Source organism: Procambarus clarkii, chromosome 67, assembly GCF_040958095.1.
Source record: "Procambarus clarkii isolate CNS0578487 chromosome 67, FALCON_Pclarkii_2.0, whole genome shotgun sequence".
Classification (NCBI taxonomy): domain Eukaryota; kingdom Metazoa; phylum Arthropoda; class Malacostraca; order Decapoda; family Cambaridae; genus Procambarus; species Procambarus clarkii.
In genome coordinates this window covers 18402562-18427052 of record NC_091216.1, presented here as the reverse complement: position 1 = coordinate 18427052, position 24491 = coordinate 18402562, and the positions used below count along the sequence as shown (strand labels likewise).

General features: G+C 39.7%; 2 protein-coding genes across 11 annotated transcripts in view; one reads left to right on the top strand and one right to left on the bottom strand.

Moving 5' to 3' along the window:
- Positions 1-14927, bottom strand: part of LOC138355490 (very low-density lipoprotein receptor-like) — a 45955-nt gene extending 31028 nt beyond the window's left edge. For all 3 annotated transcript variants that reach the window (XM_069310665.1, XM_069310666.1, XM_069310667.1), the window contains exons 1-3: positions 14775-14927; positions 6857-6967; positions 57-173 (exon numbers count right to left, since the gene is read on the bottom strand). In XM_069310665.1, the coding sequence (XP_069166766.1) occupies positions 57-173; positions 6857-6967; positions 14775-14835 (289 nt within the window). In that variant the 5' untranslated portion in view covers positions 14836-14927. The remainder of the gene's footprint in view (positions 1-56; positions 174-6856; positions 6968-14774) is intronic.
- Positions 14928-22149: 7222 nt separating this feature from the next.
- The window catches only part of LOC123767760 (terribly reduced optic lobes), a 354074-nt gene continuing 351732 nt past the window's right edge, over positions 22150-24491 (top strand). For all 8 annotated transcript variants that reach the window (XM_069310630.1, XM_069310627.1, XM_069310626.1 and 5 more), the window contains exon 1: positions 22150-22304. In XM_069310630.1, the coding sequence (XP_069166731.1) occupies positions 22244-22304 (61 nt within the window). In that variant the 5' untranslated portion in view covers positions 22150-22243. The remainder of the gene's footprint in view (positions 22305-24491) is intronic.

The following is a 24491-nucleotide window of genomic DNA, read 5'->3' as shown; positions in this document are numbered from 1 at the left end:
TTCCATAGCCGCTGTCCAAGGGTTAAGGGAAATTTAAAATATATATTAATACTCACTACAATTCTGTTCATCAGAACGATCCCCACAATCTGGATTCAAATTGCAACGCTGACTAAATGGAATACAGTCACCATTGTTACACTGGAATTCATCTTGTCTACATCCTGAAATATCTGTAATGGGAAAATAATTATGTATATGAAATAGAATTGGGACAAAAATAACGTGTATGTTTACTGTCAGGTACATAATAGATTAACTAGAAAATTATGAAACTGTGTGTGGGTGACCATATACATGAAAAACCCTAAGACATCACCTTTGAAGCCAAGAAATACTTGGCCCATGTTTCATGTAAAGTCTTTAGACATTACCTCTACTGGAGCCTACCACAATAAGAATGAGAACCCCAAGAGCTGTGATAATGAGCTCTCCCATCAGCAGGTTGATGCTATCTTCCGGCAACAGATGCAAACGGCAGGAAAACATCACGTGTAAATCAAACAGGAAACCACAAAGCCCCAACCTCCTCCAAAAGCCCAAGAAATCAGAGCCCCTACCTTTGGGAAGATGAAGAGGAAAGCTTAACCTGAATCAAAGTGAACTTCTCATGCAGGACTGTAGCTGTTATAAAAAATTAGAATAAGACAGACAAAGAACCCCATTTCAATAGCCAATCTTAGCATATATTTGAGAGAAGAAATATCCTGGCAGGCACTTAACATTTGCCAGACAAGCGTGTGCCTTTAAATCAGACACAACAAAAAAACAAAAAAAACAGGATATGAGTAGTTATTTAGTCACCTTATGGTGCAATGAGGGAACATACAGCAGCACTATTGGAGAGAGAAAAAACAACAACGTTGATTGTAATGAAACGCCATTTTCTGGGCGAGCCCCAGATGCTTCAAGGATCTTACTGGGCTGATATGAATGTATTAGACCATGCATCAGTCGATTGGCATTCTTGCCTACTGGGGGACCACGAGCAAGAACCTGGCCCCCTCAGAGAGGCACGAATAGCAATAGCCTATGGAAACCCCCAATGTGATTGGAATCATTCAGTGTCTGCCATCGACCAGCATTTGGTATCCAGAAAAGTAGGCGTAACAAAAGAAACCTCACATGGTAAAATTTGCTATCTAAGAACCGAACAGGGAGGCAGAACTCCCGAACTAAAACAAGCAAACCAGCAAACATCACCAACGCCATCATGATGATCGTCCGCACAGTCCCCTCACCTCCCATTGAGGGAGAGGAGAGGCCCTGGATCCCCTTGCACAGGCCCCTTCAGCAATCAGTTCTGAGGCTGAGCATCATAAACAATGCGAAAAACCTGTCGACCGGATAGAAGGAGGGAGGGTGCCGGGGAGCCTTCGGGGCTCGTCAAGAAATGGCATTTCATTACATTCAACTATTCAACTGTGGTTTTCTGTGGAGAACCCCTACTGCTCCCCGGAGCTACCTAACCAAAAAAAAGTTACGAAAGGGACTAACCCGAGAGGCGGCCGTCACTCGCATTTAAACTTGAACTCAAAATAACTGCCTGCAATCTGTGACACACACCCTACTAGGGCCAGGAAAGTTCACCAATTAATGTGTGGTCAGGACCCTGTTCGACCTCCAAAATCCCTGTGCCCAAATGTCAGCCCAAGACATATTACCCAAGACAGCAGCCAAAGCAGCAAACTTAGGAACGTCATGGGCATGAGTATAGACCATAGGCTGGCTGGATGACCTGGGAGACGCGAGCCCTGGAATAGGAAACGAGGGAAACCGGGTCAACCCAAAGCGCATCGTTGGCCACAGAGGCCTTGGTGTGCAGAAAATGGTGAAGAGCAGCAACTGGACACAACACAAGATGCACCCCCCGGCCTGACCAACCAAGCATCAACAACCCAAGGACCCCTTAAGAATGCTGCCGACTCATTCTTAGGCAGAAAAGGAGGAGATGGCTACAAACAAATAAAACTACTGCCAGGACAGAAAGTGCAGAAACCTCTGCGCCGGAAAAGAGGAGCATAAAGCTCCCCGACCCGACCACCTGAAGCCAATGTCAAGCTCCCCGACCCGACCACCTGAAGCCAATGTCAACAGGAAAAAACCAGCTGTAACAAACTAGGCTGGTTGTAAGAATTATCCAGAGTGGTTTATCGACAAAAGAGAATGGGAAGCTGGGCCTCGTGGTGACCCGGGACCTGACCCCAGGGGAATTCGCGGTGAAAATAATCGACGCCTTGTTCATAGCTGCGTATAATGAATCATCCTATAGTATTCAGTAAGTTAAGAGAAATTAGCCTTTATTCATTTTGTATTAAAATTGTATTGTATAATATTACTGGGTACAATATCAAGCGTATTCTAATTATTGAGTTGAGTCACCATCAGTGACATCACGAATCAGATCTAAGTTGTAAGGCGGAGTGACCTGGCGGTCATAGGTCATCAGAGTTGACGATGTCCACTATTTTCTCAAAGTTCAAATAACCATTTTTGTGATCGGGAACAGCTCTGCTGTTAGAGGCTTGTGTAATTTAACTTCAGTAAAATAATTCAACCAGTCTGGATCAATTAAGTACAACAGAGGTTAATTGTTATAACTTAAACCTTGCTAGTAACTTGGTAAAACTTAGACTATGCAGAAGGATACAATGCTCTAGTCTGGGGTAGACCAGACGAGGAGAGATCAGTGTGGACTCCAGATCAACTGGGGGAGGTCAACCCATCTCACCTCTCCCCCAAGACCAGCCCAACATCTTTAGCTGGTAGAAACATAGAGGTATAGTTGCTATTGTTATTTATAGGGATAGTCAACTCATTGCCGTTCAGGTCAAGTAGGGAGTGTTAAAGTGACAGGGAGTGAACATATTTAGATCTTGTTTTAGTTGTCTTTTAATAAATTAATTAGTTAATATTTTGCATTTTTATTATTTCCATGTATTTGTTATATGTACAGTATGTGAACTTGTCCTGGTCACGTGGTCCACACGAGGCAGAGTTGGATTGGGCGCCGATTCTAACACCATATCGGAAGTCATCTTTACCGTGTAATTAATTCCACACTTCAGAACTCTCAAGGTCATCGGTTATAGTGGGGATCAAGCCCCAAGGTTGATTTATTAGCATGATCGATCCAGACCTCGATCATTGCTCTGTGTTACTGGTCTGGTGGTGGCAGCGGAGGCGACTCTAGGGTTTTGCTCAAAGCCTAGGTCACGTCATACTGGTTGTAGAATCCTAAGTCGGTCAATCGTCTTAGGACCACGTGGCGTGGAGTCGGCTTTAGTAAAAGTTTTGGAGTCCCTTGTAGAGAATAAAAAGTAAGAATACGGGTAGAGAGGAAGAAGAGTGGAAGATAAGTAGAGAAACCCTCCCCGTGTAACACACGGGGAGGGTTTGTTTGTTTGTTTAGTTTGCTCGTCGAGAATGGTCGTTTGCACTTTTCTTTTAGGGAAGGTCTATCCACTTGTTCAGCATTTGGTAGCACCAGAATAGGGTTTGTTTTGGAATGCTTACCTTTCTGGGTGCCAGACCCGGTCAATGACAGACATAGAATGCTTCCAACCACACAGGGGGTTTCTATAGACCATTGCTCCCCATGCCTCATTGAGGGGGGGGCCAGGTTCTGGCTCGTGGTCCCCGGTAGGCCCACAGCACTCGATACACATGACTGATGTCAAAGTCTGACATTAGCATATAAGCCTAGCAAGCTCCAGGGAGCTGACGGGGCTCCCCCAGAAAAAGAGCCTTAGAAAAACAATCCTGAACTGAAGGGGCCACCACAAACCAAGGAGAAAAGAGAGTACCCGGTCCAAAGACCAGGACAGCAAGCGGTGCATGAGCAGGTCAGAGGTGAAACAAGAAAATTTGCAGAATGGAGCTGAAGTACAGGTAACAGCCACCCCGAACGCAAGCAGAAGTGGCTCCACCAGTGCTGCTAGATACGAGGCGACAGTATTCGGCATCAGACAGTCCTGGAAAAAACCAGAAAGAAAAAAACAAAACATTCCGATCCAAAAGAGAGGGCAACCTACAAAAGGAGAGAAGATGGTGGAAAGAGTGCCAGGAAACTGCATACTGTTGCCAAGAAGAAGCTCTCAGGTGGACACCATCAACAAAGCCAATTGATTACCATGTAAATGGTGATAAACCCAATCAGAAGGACCAGGCAGAAGTCAATGAAGATCGAAGGAGAAGATCGGATCTGCTGGAAGAGGCGAAGCCGCGGAAAACGTCGCGGGTTCAGATACCGAGCAAGCCACGCCTGAAAACCATGAGTGGCCGGTCACCAAGGGGCCAACAGGACTACTCTTCCCAGGAAAGTCTCCAAACAGGCCAGGACCTGAAGTAACAGCTGGATCAGGGGAAAGGTATAGGTAACCCCACCTCAACCAGTTCTGCTGAAAGGCGTCCTCCGCGACAACCTCGCAGTCGAGCATTGGCACTACATACACAAGAAGATGCAGGGATCACACTGACGTGAAGAGGTCTACATCTGGAGACTATATGTCCGGCAGAGCCAACTGAAACGAGTTGGCGTTGACCGCCATTACATGGACAGGGGAATAAACCGAGACAGGCAGTCCACCAGGATGTTGGACACCCCTTCGGACATGAACCACACAGAGAGCTAAACCCAGAGAATCCAGCAGACGAGTCACTCAAGGAGGACAAGCCCGATGGGCAGATGGCAGATGGGTCACAACGAGCCGGGCAAATTGCGGAAATGCAAGGTGCCAAAAGCTGAAAGCGGAACAGAAGCATCAAGAAGAAGCCAGCAGAACAGACCATACAAAACCAGAAGAACCAAAGAAATCGCACTGTCCCGGTGCTGGACTGGAAAAAGACGACCCAACAGAACAAAGGGAAAGAACCCTGCCCCCCAGCTCCGAACCCCCCATGAGGAGAAGCCATCGTCCAACGCCACCACAGGCCAGAGGACACGACCTGAACCACCCACGTATCGCAGGACCAAGTGTGGACAAACAGAGCCAGACACAATCCCAACACCCGCCAACAGGGCAACCCACAAACAGACCTGTGTGCCCCTCCGAGAAAAAAAATTTGGAAAGAAAATGAATGAAATAATAAGAAAACAAAAGCAAATAGCCGACAACCGAAATCAACCCTGGAGGAGGCACCAGCACAAAAGCTGCACCAAAGGCCCACCTCGACAAGCAGAAGCGGATGAAGCGCAGTCTGCAGGCCACGAAGACCCTGGAACCCCAGAAGAGGTCAGACTGGGGCGCACAGGAGATAACCACCAAGAGCCTCATGAACCCCCCAAGGGAAACTCCAGAGGAAGAAACCTCAGGAACGAAAACTAATAGCCCACCAGAAACCCAGAAAACGAACCTGAGGGTGGTGTGGGGGTGGTGTGGGGGTGGTGTGGGGGTGGTGTAGGGGTGGTGTAGGGGTGGTGTGGGGCCTAATCACCACATCTGCTGGCGGAAATGCATCAAAGAAATGCAGAACACATTACCCAGACAGAACCCCAGGTTAAAACAGCCAGATTGGACTGAAAGCAGAGGGACAAAAGGCAAGGGAACAAGAAGAGCAAACAGGCCTGCATGGCCTACACTATGGAAAATCAGGCGGTTGGCACTCATGACACTACTAAGTCAATAACATCATTAGTAACCTTGCCTCTGCCCAGTGTCCAGCAGAGAGAGCGCTCCGCAATCTATTGAACCGTAACTTTGTTAGCTTTGCTTGCCGACGAGATGGAATCACAATGAGCCTTGGAAAAATGGCAGACAATTGGCATACTTGTGACTACGAGACTATACTTGTGTATCCACTTTGGCAGCCACATACATCAATCTTTCTGTTGGCTAAGCAGAAGCCACGGTGAAACACAGAGAAAGAGACAAGTCAACCAAGTACAGGGAAACAGATCACCAGTAGAACTTCATTCCAATATGATCCGAGACCCTTGCTCCATGGAAAGAGAGTGTAAGGAAGTTTCTTAAGGATCTTGGTTCCAGGCTCATTGAAACTACAAGAGACCCTAGAGAGACAAGTTTTCTCTTCCAGAACCTCAGTATAGCGATCCAGAGGGGAAATGCCCGCTGAATCCTCGTTTCCTGCCGGGACATCGGAGGAGTTCGAAGAAATCTACAGCCTCTAGGAAACAAACTTCTCTATTTCCTCTCAATGTCCACCTTTTGTAACTAATCAGATAAGTAACTGTGTAACCTTGTATAATAAAGTGTACAATTTAAATAATGAAACAAGGCATGGTAGGAGAAATGAATACTCATATGAATTTAGAGTTAAATGGCATGTTTTCTAGGCTATGGGTCTTTACAAATGCACCAGAGGTGATATCCTTAATGAATAATTATATTAATAATAATAATAAGGTTGTGAGAGTAATAATCATGTCTAGTGGGATGGAAAGAGCAAAGAAGTTTAACTCTTCTGTTGGTAATACAGTAGCACCTATTTGTATTATTTTCAAGACAGTTGGGACTATGCTTAACACTCATAAGTGAAGGTACTATTCACAAGGTAAAAATATAAGGAATAAGATGGCTATATGTTGTATATTAACAAGTGAGGACTTAACACTTGAGGATATAAATTTTTCTTCTATCCTATGAGTCTTTCATGGTGACTGAAGTCAACATTTTAGATGAATTGTGACCTCATTGCAAGTACTGCATATACACTGTGAACAATAGATGAAATAATGCAATATAGTAGGTAGTAATGTACTACCAAAGAATACATTTGGATAGTAAAGTCACATATATAAATAAGAAGAAAAACAGATACACCTTTAAATCCTTTATAAACAAAGCAATCTTTGAAAATCCATATATTCTTTCAACAAAAATCTAAAAAAAATTACCACAATTAGTTCGTTCATCAGAACCATCAGAACAGTCATAAGTTCCATCACATCTGTTGGATTCCAGGATGCATGATCCATCCCCACATCGGAACTCGGTACTTTTACAACCTAAATGGGTAAAAAATTAGTGTTGAATGTAATGAAACTCCATTTTCTGGGAGAGACCTGGAGCCTCCCAGGAGTTATACCAGGCTGATGTGTATATATTAGACAGTGGCAACAGTCAATCAATGGAGTTCCAGCCTACCAAGGACCACGAGACAGAACCTGGCCCCCTCAGACAGGCTCGAGGAGCAATGGTCAATAGACACCCCTATGTAGTTGGAAGCAGTCTATGTTTGCCATCTACCAGGTCAGGCACCCAGAGAGGTAGGAATCACAAAAACTGCAGCTGGTTAAAATTGCAAACTTTTTAACACTTTCGCACTCTTCTAATTCGCCTGGCGTCAACCGTTTTTCTGTTAAGTCCGAGTCGGTGAAGTGAGTGGCGGCCATATTTTAAAATATTGTTAAAAATTTAAACTTTATCCGATCAATCTGCAAGTGGTTTTGAAATGTGCGCCTTTAGAGTGCGCACAATTTGATACCCAAATGAAAGACATAACACGAAAATTTAAGTCACAACAATGGAAAGATTATAAATACGTTTTTAGTCCAAATTTTTAAATATTGTTAAAATTCTATTTATTGCGCTATTATTATGGGAGTAGTTTTATAATGTGTGCCTTTAGATTGCGAACAATTTGATACCAAATGAAAGATGTAAACACGAAAATTGAGTCAGAACACTGGAAAGATATAAATATTTTTGTAATGATGTGCGACCAATAATTTTTAAATATTGTTTAAATTCCATTTATTGCTCATTATTATGGCTCTAGTTTTAAGATACGAGCCTTTATATTGCGAACAATTTGATACCAAAACCAGCGACGTAACATGAAAATTAATGTTATCAAACTGAACACAAACACATTAGGTTGCGGGTATGCCAATTGGTGCTCGTTCACGGGTAATTTTAGGCTTTGCTATGAGGGAGTCACAACGGGTTTTTGGACAATATATGCATATACACCTGCAGGGAATTTAATTTCGAACACAATGATACCAAAAAAAATGACGTAGCATGAGAATTAAGGTGAGAAAACTGAAACGAGAATACACATTTTACTGATTTTGTGCACTTACGTGTAACTTTTGCTGACTTAGGCTTTGGTGTGGGGAGTCACGCCAGGCATTTTGGACATTATATACATATACACCTGTAGGGAATTCTATTGCGAACACAATGATACCAAAACGAACGACGTAGTACGAGAATTAAAGTGAGAAAACTGAAACGAGCATACACATTTCGGTGTCGCCACACGCTCGCCAGCACGGCTCATCGCACCGCCAGGAATAGTTTGTGCATACAAATGGAGCTCATGCCCAGGGTGCGAGAGTGTTAACCTGCTAAACCAGCTTTTACCAGTTAAACATTTTAATTTTTGACCCAAAGTCAAATGAGCAAGCAGAACTTCACAATCGGAAAACAAGCATAACATCACCACAGTCGCCGTGCGGCAGTCTGCTCAACTCCTCCCTTGGAGGGTGGGTCCCAGACCTCCTGTGCCGGCAACCCAACCCCAGTTATTAATTAAGAGGCAGAACATAAAAAAACACGATTAACTGCCGACCGGAGGGAAGTAGAGATGCCAGGAAGCCTCTGGGTCTCACCCAGAAAATGGAGTTTCATTACATTCAACGCTAGTTTTCTGTGGAGAGCCCCTTCGGCTCTACGGAGCTACCTAACAACAGATAAAGCAAAAGAGGGACTCCACCCCCAAAACTGGGGTGATCCACACCCTAGTTTTGAGGCAGGATGTCAAAAGATGCAAAAACTGCAGATTGAAGGGAGGGAGGGTTGCCAGGAAGCCTCCAGAAACTAACCCAGAAAATGGCGTTTTTACATTCAACGCTGGTTTTCTGGGGGAGCCCTTCAGTTCCCCAGAGCTACTTCACCAAAGACAAAAGGAAAGAAAGGGAACTTACCTGGGAGGCAGTTGGTGCTCACATCTTAACTCGAAGTCGAGACAACTGACTGCAACTGCTGACCCGAAGCGACACAGGCCCGACTAGGCCAGGAACAATAAAGAGGTAGCGTGGATCTTGTTCGACCGCCAAAAATCCTGCACTCGAATGTCAATCCAGGACATGTTACCAAAGATGGCAGCAAGAGCAGCAAACTTATGATCATCATGGGCACGGGAATAGACCACAGGCTGGCTAGACTTAATAACCCTGTGGACGGCCCGAGACCCGTACCCACGAACAGGGAAGAAGGGAAACTGGATCAACCCAAAGCGCATCCCCAGACACAGAAGCCATGGTGCGCAAATAACGGCAGAGGGTTGTAGCCGGATACAACACATGATGCACCCCCAGCCTGACCAACCAAGCATCAACAACCCAGGACCTCTCCGGAAAGCAGCAGTCTCGTTCTTCTCCAGAAAAGACGGAGACGGCTGGAAACATATGAACCTGTCACCATGACCAAAAGAGCAGAAACCCCTTGCGCCAAAGAGCATGAAGCTCCGCAACCCAACCCCAGAGGCCAATGCCAACAGGACAAGAGCCTTAGAGAGACAATCCTGAACCGAAGGGGCCACAACAATGAAGAGTGCTCTCCTATCTCTCTTCTCCGAGGAGAAAAGAGATAAAAGAGCACTCTGTCCAAAGACCAGAATGGCTCAGGCGATACATGAGCAGGCCAGAGGTGAAACAACGCATGAGACTGCTTGCGAAATGGTGCAGAAGTAATAATAATCCACTGGGGTGCAGTCCAAACGGAGCCGGATCATCGATCCACAAGTGACCCGAACCCTCCAAAGCTCAAGCCAAACCGCCGTGAATTTCGGCAGCATGCTATGGGCCTGACAGAAGGATGGACCCCAGCGCCCCTGGCCAACCTGGTGAGCACTGGTCACAAAGCCCCAGCCAAGAGACGACACGTCTGTGAAACACATCGAACAAGAGCTCAGGTAGGCGCCAAGGTTCTGAACACCGAAAAACCCTTAGAGGAAGCCAGCGACGCAGCAGCTGACGTAAGGCCCCCTGGGGTCGAACCCAGCGATCGCGGGAGAGGCAGAAGGGACTTCCGCCAGTCCTTTTGGGTCAAAGGCATTGACCCAAAAGGCAGCATGGCGGAGGCAAAGACGGTGAGCGTTACCCTGAAACAAGGCGACAGAGCAGCCTTCAAACTTTCACAAAGTGTGATGAGACTCAAAGGATGCATACACTGGACCAATGAGCCTTAATGGGGTTTTCCAGGCCCCTTAGGCTGACTACTAAAGGAAGCCCAGGCAAGGCACTGCTAACCAGTTATCCCAGAACTACCAGAAGAAACAAAAGCTGAGCCCCCTGTGATGTGTACACTCACAGGGACTTAGCAGAGGGTCACCAAAAATTATAAGTGGTCCTACAGCCACACCAGGCAAAACAAAACAAAAGAAACACCCTGCAAAAGGACAATGTCTCCAGGAGGAACAGAATTGGCTGCTATGCATATTATAAGATGGCTGCACAGTACCTTGCACCCCAGCTAGAGATGATACTACCTCCTACCCAATGCCAAACAGAGGTAGGAAAAACCCCAGCTGACCCCGAGGCGGGCAATCAGATCCCAGAACAGTTTGTGGAAGGTAACCCCAAACTGCAAGGGCAGTACTTATAGGTCACATAGGGAAAATGACCCTAGGCACATGCAGGCCCCAGTACTTTTTGAATTACACCTGGGTCACACACCAACACACATCAGAATAACAACGTAAGGCACAGCACTGCTCAAAGGATGTAGCCAGAGTCGATCAACTGCCACTCAACACAACAGCCTCAGAACTGGGGTTGGGTAGCTGGCGTGGGAGGTCTGGGTGAACTTCAGGCCCACTTCCCCCACTACTTTGTGGAGGAGACAGTTGTGCAGACAGTGGCACGGTGGCTGTGGTGAAGTCATGCCTGATTGTTTCTGATTGGAGAGTTCTGCTTGCTCGTTCGGCTTTCAGTTTGCAATTTTTAACCAGCTGTAGTTTCTTTGGGATTCCTACCTTTCTGGGTGACTGACCTGGTAAATGGCAGACATAGACTGCTTCCAACTACAGGGGGGGGGGGGTTATAGGCCATTGCTCCTCATGCCTCTCTGAGAGGACCAGGTTCTGGTCCTGTTGAACTGTTGCCGCAGTCTAATATATACACATCAGCCCAGTATGGCTCCGAGGAGCCAAAGGGACTCTGTACAGAAAGAAGCATACTAGGTACTACAAAATAAACTAGAGAAAAATAACTAATGATAATACTCTTCACAAATACTAAATATAGTTTACCCAAAGTAGATTACATTGGTATCTTCTTTGCCTGCATTTCTCAATACAAACAAGACAGTGCAGTACTACAATGCATAATTGAATATTCATAAAAATATTGTTTAAAATCATTACCTACAATAATTTGATTAACAATGAATATGTAATAAAGTGAAGTTCTTTATAAAAATACATCAGATGGATTTTCCAGTGCATGAAATACCTTGACTTCGACACCTACCTTGCTTGTGTAGCCCATCCTCCCAAGGTTTCCCAACGTAAAGAAAATGGTCAAATTAAAGTGTCCTCTCCTAACCTATCAGAGGACCCAAAACTTTGAACAGGACAGAACATCACTTTCGCAAGTCGCTTCCATTTTTCTAGTATGACATTTTCTGTCCTTATGCAATGCACACGAGCAAAACGTGACGTTCTTTGTATGAGAACGGGTTGGCTCGTGAAGCTTCTATTAATGATAGTAGTACAGACTGTACATTGGGATCCAGCCAGAACAAAGACATGTTACCAAACACCAGTAGCCAAAGGTGCAAACTTCTGAAGGTCATGGGCGCAAGGATAGACTGCAGGCTGGCTAGACTTAACAGTTTCGCGCATTCGTGCCGCTCTAGAGCGGCACCAATTTTTCTCTTGAGTTCGCGTAACTGACTCGCTCACAAGTCACGAGAAAAAATATTTCTATAAAATCCATTTTTTATCTGATCGACTTGGGAATAGTTTCAAAATACACGCATGAAATTCCGTTCTCCCCAAATAAAAATGGTGTACAACAAGTCTAAACTTGACAAACCTGAATAGAGTAGAAACATTTCGTCGCTGTTTGGCACTCATGGCTAGTGATCAACGTAGTTTTTTATTTGGTGCCGGTCAACGCATCATTGCGTGATATTATGTATTTATGTTCTTCTAGAACATTCTACTGCAAACAGATTACTACAAAAATGAAATACAATGAAAATTAGGTCAGAACAGTGAAAAGAGTACACACTTTTCAATAGGGGTCTCGCCGATGTGCCGTCGGGTGTGCAGTAACGGGTAACAGTTCGGCCACTTCCCACAATCTTGCGGGTGGCCGCAACCATGATTTTACATTTATATGCATATGTCTGTGTAGGGAATTTATTGCGATCTCACCGATACCAAATTTAACACTGTAGGACAAGTGTGGAGTTGACAACCCTGAAAAGAGTAGAAACACTTTGTGGCTGTTTGGTGCTTACAGCTAGTGATCGATGTAGCTTCAATATTTGGTGCTGGTCTAACGCATTCTTGTGTGACATTTTATACTTATGTTCTTCTAGAACATTCTATTGCGAACACATTGCTACAAAATGAAATACGTACATCGAAAATTATGGTCAGAACAGTGAAAGGAGTATACACTTTTCAATAGGGGTCTCGCCGATGTGCCGTCAGGTGTGTGGTAACGGGTAACACTTCGACCACTTCCCACACTCTTGCAGGTGGGCTGCGATCATGATTCTACATTTATATGCTTATGTACACAGGGAATTTTATTGCAATCTCAGTGATACCAAATTTAACGCTGTAGGACAAGTATGGAGTTGATAACCCTGAAAAAGAGAAGAAGGTTTTCCAAGGCCATTGCTCACTGAAACCTATCTGAAGGGGCCAGGTTCTGGTGCTGGTCCCTGGTAGGACTGAACTCCTTAGATAATGTCCCAGTCTAATATAACATACATTAGCCCGATAAGCTCCAGGGAGCCTCTGGGGTTCATCCAGAAAATGGCGTTTCATTACATTCAACGCTGGGTTTTTGTTGTTTTTAGCCAAACCGTGTTTGCTAAAACAGAATAGATTAATTATATAAGCCACAATTATACATGCCACATTTTAATCTCATACTCAAGAAAAGTATGAGGCCAAAATTAAAGTGCCAAAGCAATAGGGCTAAATTGGCATTGTGTTCTCAGTCTTGTGTCTATACAATATTCTTACTTGCATTTCCTATCTTTCCATGTCACTTTGGGCATGCTTATCAATTGTATGGCATGTATCTAATTACTGGAGTGAGTTAAGAGCTATGCTTGTGGTGTCCTGTTTTCGTAATACTCTGTCATATGATGCTTTGAAACGACAGACTGTTTTGACCTCCACCACCTTCTCACTTCACTTGTTCCATCTGCTACTCTGTTTACAAAAGAAAACTCTAATATTTTTTGAGCACCTTTGTTTCCTTAGCTTGAATCTAGGGCCTCTTGTTTATGACTTTGTTGGAGTAAGGAATTCTTTGTTAATTTGGTCAATTCCTGTTATTATTTTGAAATTGGTGACCATATCACCTCTTTTTCTTCTATCTTCTAGTTTGGCATGTTTACTCCAGCCTCTAGTTTGGTATGCTTACTCCAGCCTCTCTTCGTAACCTTGTTTTTCTGTTCTGGAAGTCATTTTGTAGCATGTCTTTGCATCTTTTCTAGTTTATTGAAGTTCTTCCTGAGACATAAGCACCATACAATGAACTACATGCTCCAATTTTGGTCTCACAAAGTCATGAAAAGTTTCTTGATATTTCACCATCCACATAATTAAAAGCAATTCTGAAGTTGGAATGCAACAAATATGCGCCTCTCATAATTATCTTTCTGTGCTCCTCTGGTAACAGTCTAATATCCAAAGCCACCACTAGGTCTTGTTATTAGTTCTTTAATGCCTTTCCATAATATTAATTTTTTATACTTTCATACTCTGGGCGAGAGAACGCCAGACCACCCCAAGGTGGGCCGTGCATTACCCATAAGCGCACAAGGGCAATAAAATGTGTATACTTTTTTCACTGGGCACCTCAATTCTCGTCCTAGGGCTTTCATTTTAGTATCAACATGTTCGCAATAGAATTCTCTACAGAAGTATATGCATATAATGTCCAAAACCACATCGCGCCCCACCCACAGCCAAGCCGAAAGCAGGCCAAAATTTTTAAATTTTCAAAGCGTCATTAACGCACATTTGTCTAATAAATTTTTGACACCATACTTTGTCATCCCTGTGACAAAGTGTTAAATTAAGTTGTGTGTGGTTTATTTTCTCCAATTCCACATTCATAACATGGCATTTATTCACATTGGATTCCCTTTGCCACATGGTGCTCTAAGCACTTATTTTACCTATATCAATTTGCAAGGCACGCGCGTGCGTGCATGTGTGGTGTGTGTGTGTGTGTGTGTAAGTGTGTGTGTATACCTGGTAGTGAGTTAAAGTGAGTACAAGGAGAATTTAAGGTAGTCAACACTCAAAGGAAGCATATACATATGTCTAAGAAACAAATAAAACTGACAAAATAAATCAAGTTAAGCACTATAGACTACAGGACATTTGCCATTTGATATCTCAATTTTAAATAGAGAAAATTCCAAACTCAAAAGAGCATAAATACAGTGTAGAGTAACTTCTTGTTCTCTCAATCATTTCACCAATTAGGCTTGATCTCTGACTAAACCTCCTAAATTAATAAGGAGGAATACATATTCAAATAAAGACACCTCTTCTGTAAATAAATGGAGATATCAAGATGACTATTGACAACAACTACAACATACTACAATCATTTTCGTCGGACGCATCACTGCAGTCAGGGACACTGTCACATCGCCAATTCATTTCTATGCAAGCACCATCTGAGCACCTGAATTCGTTGTCTCTACACGTTTCACGATCTAAGAGGGACACAACATTAGTGACAAATACTGATTTCACACTAATACAAAAACATTTTGAATAAATGAAAAATATTCTCTGTCATTGACACGTTCTCTTCTATTCGTGTTGCACATAAACACACAGTTTGATGAAATATCTAAGTCAAACACTAAACTATAATGACCTGGTTTCAGTTGAAATTTCATAATTTTTTAATCATCTATTTTTATATCTCTTAAAAATTATTGTCAAGGGAAGAAATTACATTAATGTATTAGAATATTCATAAAAAAATAGGTCTATACCAGAAACTTTAACAATGCTTCACTGAAATTAATAGTAAATAATACAGCAATAATAAAAATATTTGAATGTTATACTGATGTCAAAATATATTTTTGGTTATTCTAGGTCCCTAGCATATATAATACTATAAGCTGATAAAAACCTGCAGATATACATGCCAAATACTGTTTAGCCAGAAATATAAAAAAATGTATATCTAGGTTTTATTTAATATACACATTACCAATCACACACTAACACTGGAATCAAGCAGGTTTTATTCATACAAATATATGACAGTATTTCTTACAAACATATATATCCTAATACGAAAATAATTATCTAATTATACAGTAAAAATGAATTGAAATGTCAAGTGAAATTAACACACTGAATGCTAATTAATATTTAAATTCCAATATTTAAAATTTATAAATATAAAAGTCTTACAAGTTATGACAAATTTCAGGCTATGAGATCAAATTAAAAAAAAAAATGTTTTTTCAACTAGGCAAGTATCAATCATACGTGGATGGACAGAGAAAGATATGCCTAGGTCATGATATTTCATGATATGAACCGAGCTGTGTAATGATTATACAGTAGTGTGATAAAGAATTCAAGTATAATGATTTGAGAGCATAATAAATACAGAAGAAAGGAAAGGGTGAGGGAGGAGGCTGAAAAGGGAGGAAGAGCAGGAATAACTTTCCTGATGTTTGAATGCTTTATTGTATCTAGGCACACAGTTGTGGATAGAGATGGTTTCCGTGACTACTGCATTCAGCACATTCCACTTGTTGACCAACATACAGGATATGAGTACTACATTTATCTGACACATTTGATTTCTAGCTTCCCCTTATAATCTATTGTACTCCTTTCTCTCATTCACAAGTGGCTTTCCTATTACTGTCAATATTTTGTATATGTTGATCCCTTTTGTTCCTTCTCTCCAAACATGTTTTGAGATTCAGTTCCTTAACCTGTCCTCAAAACTTAACTCTTATACCAGTGTTGTTGTAAACATTTGCATTTGTTAGCCTAGTTTTGCAATCACCTAAGTGTAGTTACAGGACGAGAGCGTCCCGTTTTCTAAGTACTCTTTGTCATATGACGATTTGAAACTACTGATAGTTTTAGCATCCACCGCCTCCTCACTTAACTACCACTTCGACCATCTACCACTCTGTTTGCAAAAGAGAACATTCTAATATGTTTCTATGTCTTTTGTTTCCTTAGCTTGAGTCTATGACCTCTTGTTCTTTAAGTTGTAGGTTTCAAGAACACCTCTGTCAATTTTGTCAATTCATGTCTACTTTGTGTGTAGCACTCGTATTGCTCTTTTTATTCTACCTTTGAGCTCTGGCAAATTTAACATCTCTAGCCTCTCTTTGTAGCTCTTGTTTTTCAGTTCCAGAAGCCATTTCATAGCATGACTTTGCAACGTTTCCAGTTTATTATGTGCTTCTTGAGATAGAATCATTAATCAACTACAGCATATTCAAATTTTGGTCTCACAAAGACCGTGAACATTTTCTCACCATCCATGTATTTAAAAGTGTTTTTGAAGTTGGAAAGCATAGTACATGCTCCTCGCACAATGTTCTTTATGTGGTCCTCTGGTGACACTTGACTATCTAGAGCCACCCTAGAGCTCTTACTATGTACAGGTAATTACATAAGTGTAATTACCTAAGTGTAGTTACAGGATGAGAGCTATGCTCGTGGTGTCCTGTCTTCCCAGTACTCTTTGTCGTAAACGCTTTGAAACTACTGATGGTTTTGGCCTTCACCACCACCTCACTTAACTGGTTCCAGCCAACTACCATTCTGTTTGCAAAATAAAGCCTTCTGAAATTTTTTTGCACCTTTGTTTCCTTAGTTTCCTATTCATAAAGTGAGAGAATTATGTCCACTACCAGGTCTTTTCTCTGTTCACTTTCTGCCTTGATCTTAGCAGAGCTTAACTAGAGATGAAGAAGCTCTTGCCTTAGAGCACTGTCCAGAGGGGGATATCTCAGAAATCTTATTTTAAAGTACAGTACAGTACTAGTATCAGTTATGGATGTTGTAAAGTCAGTGAGCCTTCCTTCAAAAAGTTTGTATCTATGGTTTAAATTTTGAGTGGAAAAGTGAAGCTCAATTTTTATTACTGTACCATAAATATAGAAAAGTGGAAATCCAGTTATTTGGATCCCATTTCCAGATTTCTGAATTGTCTGGATACATGAAATTCCCGATTCTCCAACCCAATAATCTGAGCATGTCCAGTTAATTAGGACTAACCACCATTATCCATGAAGTCTGAGTTATTAGGCAGCAACTCTCACACACACATTGGTCATACCAATAAAAGAAATCTAATTGGTTTCTTGCATATACATTGAGATTCTATTTAAACAAATATTATGGGTAACCACTTAATTGCGAGATATCTTGGAATGCAGTCATGAGTCAAATGTATACAGGCCATCAACAAACTGTGCGGGAATTAGATAATGCAGATTTGGAATAACACAGTTAAACACATTTATACTAATTTTCGAAGTGTGCAGAAAGATAATTTAAACAATAAGAGTTGAGAATGGATAATGTGTGCCAATTCTTTGGGCTACAGCAGTTTCAGCAATAAATTGGGCTCCCAATATTTTTATATTTCATTAACATTTTTGGTTATATTTATGCATCACTGCACATCCCAATTAAGCATTCTGGATATCATTTTGAACTGAATTTATTGCTGGAACGTAGAGGAAACTTAGAGTAGTAAATTAATGTATAAATAGACATTCTGTTCAGGAAAAAAGAAAGAAAAACGTAGATCTTGGAGGCTTCTGGAAACTAATCCTATTTTTTCATATACTGAACCTTTAGTTTAAATGGCAATTCTTACGTTTTTATAGTTTTATCTCCATTACTCTTTATTTTTGAGGAATAAATTAAAATTCCTAATGTTTAATGAAATGTAGGATCTTATAAACTAGTTATTAACTCCCTGCAAACACAATCAGACAAGCACATTTAAGTAAATACACACAAACAAAAACATGCATGTAAAATAAACACATATGCACGCACATACTTCTTACAACTTTAACATGCTAGATTATCTTTTGATTATGTAATCTTTAATTTTTTATCATAATTAATATACTGTAATATATTATGATAAAGAATTATGTGTAAAATATTTATAATATATATATATATATATATATATAATATATATATATATATATATATATATATATATATATATATATATATATATATATATATATATATATATATATATATATATATATATATATATATATATATATATATATATATATATATATATATATATATATATATATATATATATATATATATATATATATATATATATATATATATATATATATATATATATATATATATATATATATATATATATATATATATATATATATATATATATATATATATATATATATATATATATATATATATATATATATATATATATATATATATATATATATATATATATATAATATTTTACACATAATTCTTTATCATAATATATTACAGTATATTAATTATGATAAAAAATTTAAAGATTACATAATCAAAAGATAATCTAGCATGTTAAAGTTGTAAGAAGTATGTGCGTGCATATGTGTTTATTTTACATGCATGTTTTTGTTTGTGTGTATTTACTTAAATGTGCTTGTCTGATTGTGTTTGCAGGGAGTTAATAACTAGTTTATAAGATCCTACATTTCATTAAAACATTAGGAATTTTAATTTATTCCTCAAAAATAAAGAGTAATGGAGATAAAACTATAAAAACGTAAGAATTGCCATTTAAACTAAAGGTTCAGTATATGAAAAAATAGGATTAGTTTCCAGAAGCCTCCAAGATCTACGTTTTTCTTTTCTTTTTTCCTGAACAGAATGTCTATTTATACATTAATTTACTACTCTAAGTTTCCTCTACGTTCCAGCAATAAATTCAGTTCAAAATGATATCCAGAATGCTTAATTGGGATGTGCAGTGATGCATAAATATAACCAAAAATGTTAATGAAATATAAAAATATTGGGAGCCCAATTTATTGCTGAAACTGCTGTAGCCCAAAGAATTGGCACACATTATCCATTCTCAACTCTTATTGTTTATAAATTATCTTTCTGCACACTTCGAAAATTAGTATAAATGTGTTTAACTGTGTTATTCCAAATCTGCATTATCTAATTCCCGCACAGTTTGTTGATGGCCTGTATACATTTGACTCATGACTGCATTCCAAGATATCTCGCAATTAAGTGGTTACCCATAATATTTGTTTAAATAGAATCTCAAATGTATATGCAAGAAACCAATTAGATTTCTTTTATTGGGTATGACCAATGTGTGTGTGAGAGTTGCTGCCTAATAACTCAGACTTCATGGATAATGGTGGTTAGTCCTAATTAACTGGACATGCTCAGATTATTGGGGTTGGAGAATCGGGAATTTCATGTATCCAGACAATTCAGAAATCTGGAAATGGGGATCCAAATAACTGGATTTCCACTTTTCTATATTTATGGTACAGTAATAAAAATTGAGCTTCACTTTTCCACTCAAAATTTAAACCATAGATACAAACTTTTTGAAGGAAGGCTCACTGACTTTACAACATCCATAACTGATACTAGTACTGTACTGTACTTTAAAATAAGATTTCTGAGATATCCCCCTCTGGACAGTGCTCTAAGGCAAGAGCTTCTTCATCTCTAGTTAAGCTCTGCTAAGATCAAGGCAGAAAGTGAACAGAGAAAAAGACCTGGTAGTGGACATAATTCTCTCACTTTATGAATAGGAAACTAAGGAAACAAAGGTGCAAAAAAATTTCAGAAGGCTTTATTTTGCAAACAGAATGGTAGTTGGCTGGAACCAGTTAAGTGAGGTGGTGGTGAAGGCCAAAACCATCAGTAGTTTCAAAGCGTTTACGACAAAGAGTACTGGGAAGACAGGACACCACGAGCATAGCTCTCATCCTGTAACTACACTTAGGTAATTACACTTATGTAATTACCTGTACATAGTAAGAGCTCTAGGGGTGGCTCTAGATAGTCAAGTGTCACCAGAGGACCACATAAAGAACATTGTGCGAGGAGCATGTACTATGCTTTCCAACTTCAAAAACACTTTTAAATACATGGATGGTGAGAAAATGTTCACGGTCTTTGTGAGACCAAAATTTGAATATGCTGTAGTTGATTAATGATTCTATCTCAAGAAGCACATAAATAAACTGGAAACGTTGCAAAGTCATGCTATGAAATGGCTTCTGGAACTGAAAAACAAGAGCTACAAAGAGAGGCTAGAGATGTTAAATTTGCCAGAGCTCAAAGGTAGAATAAAAAGAGGCAATACGAGTGCTACACACAAAGTAGACATGAATTGACAAAATTGACAGAGGTGTTCTTGAAACCTACAACTTAAAGAACAAGAGGTCATAGACTCAAGCTAAGGAAACAAAAGACATAGAAAACATATTAGAATGTTCTCTTTTGCAAACAGAGTGGTAGATGGTCGAAGTGGTAGTTAAGTGAGGAGGCGGTGGATGCTAAAACTATCAGTAGTTTCAAATCGTCATATGACAAAGAGTACTTAGAAAACGGGACGCTCTCGTCCTGTAACTACACTTAGGTGATTGCAAAACTAGGCTAACAAAATGCAAATGTTTACAACAACACTGGTATAAGAGTTAAGTTTTGAGGACAGGTTAAGGGAACTGAATCTCAAAACATGTTTGGAGAGAAGGAACAAAAGGGATCAACATATACAAAATATTGACAGTAATAGGAAAGCCACTTGTGAATGAGAGAAAGGAGTACAATAGATTATAAGGGGAAGCTAGAAATCAAAATGTGTCAGATAAATGTAGTACTCATATCCTGTATGTTGGTCAACAAGTGGAATGTGCTGAATGCAGTAGTCACGGAAACCATCTCTATCCACAACTGTGTGCCTAGATACAATAAAGCATTCAAACATCAGGAAAGTTATTCCTGCTCTTCCTCCCTTTTCAGCCTCCTCCCTCACCCTTTCCTTTCTTCTGTATTTATTATGCTCTCAAATCATTATACTTGAATTCTTTATCACACTACTGTATAATCATTACACAGCTCGGTTCATATCATGAAATATCATGACCTAGGCATATCTTTCTCTGTCCATCCACGTATGATTGATACTTGCCTAGTTGAAAAAAACATTTTTTTTTTTATAATTTGATCTCATAGCCTGAAATTTGTCATAACTTGTAAGACTTTTATATTTATAAATTTTAAATATTGGAATTTAAATATTAATTAGCATTCAGTGTGTTAATTTCACTTGACATTTCAATTCATTTTTACTGTATAATTAGATAAATTATTTTCGTATTAGGATATATATGTTTGTAAGAAATACTGTCATATATTTGTATGAATAAAACCTGCTTGATTCCAGTGTTAGTGTGTGATTGGTAATGTGTATATTAAATAAAACCTAGATATACATTTTTTTATATTTTCTGGCTAAACAGTATTTGGCATAGTATATCTGCAGGTTTTTATCAGCTTATAGTATTATATATGCTAGGGACCTAGAATAACCAAAAATATATTTTGACATCAGTATAACATTCAAATATTTTTATTATTGCTGTATTATTTACTATTAAATTTCAGTGAAGCATTGTTAAAGTTTCTGGTATAGACCTATTTTTTTATGAATATTCTAATACATTAATGTAATTTCTTCCCTTGACAATAATTTTTAAGAGATATAAAAATAGATGATTAAAAAATTATGAAATTTCAACTGAAACCAGGTCATTATAGTTTAGTGTTTGACTTAGATATTTCATCAAACTGTGTGTTTATGTGCAACACGAATAGAAGAGAACGTGTCAATGACAGAGAATATTTTTCATTTATTCAAAATGTTTTGTGTATTAGTGTGAAATCAGTATTTGTCACTAATGTTGTGTCCCTCTTAGATCGTGAAACGTGTAGAGACAACGAATTCAGGTGCTCAGATGGTGCTTGCATAGAAATGAATTGGCGATGTGACAGTGTCCCTGACTGCAGTGATGCGTCCGACGAAAATGATTGTAGTATGTTGTAGTTGTTGTCAATAGTCATCTTGATATCTCCATTTATTTACAGAAGAGGTGTCTTTATTTGAATATGTATTCCTCCTTATTAATTTAGGAGGTTTAGTCAGAGATCAAGCCTAATTGGTGAAATGATTGAGAGAACAAGAAGTTACTCTACACTGTATTTATGCTCTTTTGAGTTTGGAATTTTCTCTATTTAAAATTGAGATATCAAATGGCAAATGTCCTGTAGTCTATAGTGCTTAACTTGATTTATTTTGTCAGTTTTATTTGTTTCTTAGACATATGTATATGCTTCCTTTGAGTGTTGACTACCTTAAATTCTCCTTGTACTCACTTTAACTCACTACCAGGTATACACACACACTTACACACACACACACACACACACACACATGCACGCACGCGCGTGCCTTGCAAATTGATATAGGTAAAATAAGTGCTTAGAGCACCATGTGGCAAAGGGAATCCAATGTGAATAAATGCCATGTTATGGAATGTGGAATTGGAGAAAATAAACCACACACAACTTAATTTAACACTTTGTCACAGGGATGACAAAGTATGGTGTCAAAAATTTATTAGACAAATGTGCGTTAATGACGCTTTGAAAATTTAAAAATTTTGGCCTGCTTTCGGCTTGGCTGTGGGTGGGGCGCGATGTGGTTTTGGACATTATATGCATATACTTCTGTAGAGAATTCTATTGCGAACATGTTGATACTAAAATGAAAGCCCTAGGACGAGAATTGAGGTGCCCAGAGTGAAAAAGAGTATACACATTTTATTGCCCTTGTGCGCTTATGGGTAATGCACGGCCCACCTTGGGGTGGTCTGGCGTTCTCTCGCCCAGAGTATGAAAGTATAAAAAATTAATATATATGGAAAGGCATTAAAGAACTAATAACAAGACCTAGTGGTGGCTTTGGATATTAGACTGTTACCAGAGGAGCACAGAAAGATAATTATGAGAGGCGCATATTTGTTGCATTCCAACTTCAGAATTGCTTTTAATTATGTGGATGGTGAAATATCAAGAAACTTTTCATGACTTTGTGAGACCAAAATTGGAGCATGTAGTTCATTGTATGGTGCTTATGTCTCAGGAAGAACTTCAATAAACTAGAAAAGATGCAAAGACATGCTACAAAATGACTTCCAGAACAGAAAAACAAGAGTTACGAAGAGAGGCTGGAGTAAGCATACCAAACTAGAGGCTGGAGTAAACATGCCAAACTAGAAGATAGAAGAAAAAGAGGTGATATGGTCACCAATTTCAAAATAATAACAGGAATTGACCAAATTAACAAAGAATTCCTTACTCCAACAAAGTCATAAACAAGAGGCCCTAGATTCAAGCTAAGGAAACAAAGGTGCTCAAAAAATATTAGAGTTTTCTTTTGTAAACAGAGTAGCAGATGGAACAAGTGAAGTGAGAAGGTGGTGGAGGTCAAAACAGTCTGTCGTTTCAAAGCATCATATGACAGAGTATTACGAAAACAGGACACCACAAGCATAGCTCTTAACTCACTCCAGTAATTAGATACATGCCATACAATTGATAAGCATGCCCAAAGTGACATGGAAAGATAGGAAATGCAAGTAAGAATATTGTATAGACACAAGACTGAGAACACAATGCCAATTTAGCCCTATTGCTTTGGCACTTTAATTTTGGCCTCATACTTTTCTTGAGTATGAGATTAAAATGTGGCATGTATAATTGTGGCTTATATAATTAATCTATTCTGTTTTAGCCAAACACGGTTTGGCTAAAAAACAACAAAAACCCAGCGTTGAATGTAATGAAACGCCATTTTCTGGATGAACCCCAGAGGCTCCCTGGAGCTTATCGGGCTAATGTATGTTATATTAGACTGGGACATTATCTAAGGAGTTCAGTCCTACCAGGGACCAGCACCAGAACCTGGCCCCTTCAGATAGGTTTCAGTGAGCAATGGCCTTGGAAAACCTTCTTCTCTTTTTCAGGGTTATCAACTCCATACTTGTCCTACAGCGTTAAATTTGGTATCACTGAGATTGCAATAAAATTCCCTGTGTACATAAGCATATAAATGTAGAATCATGATCGCAGCCCACCTGCAAGAGTGTGGGAAGTGGTCGAAGTGTTACCCGTTACCACACACCTGACGGCACATCGGCGAGACCCCTATTGAAAAGTGT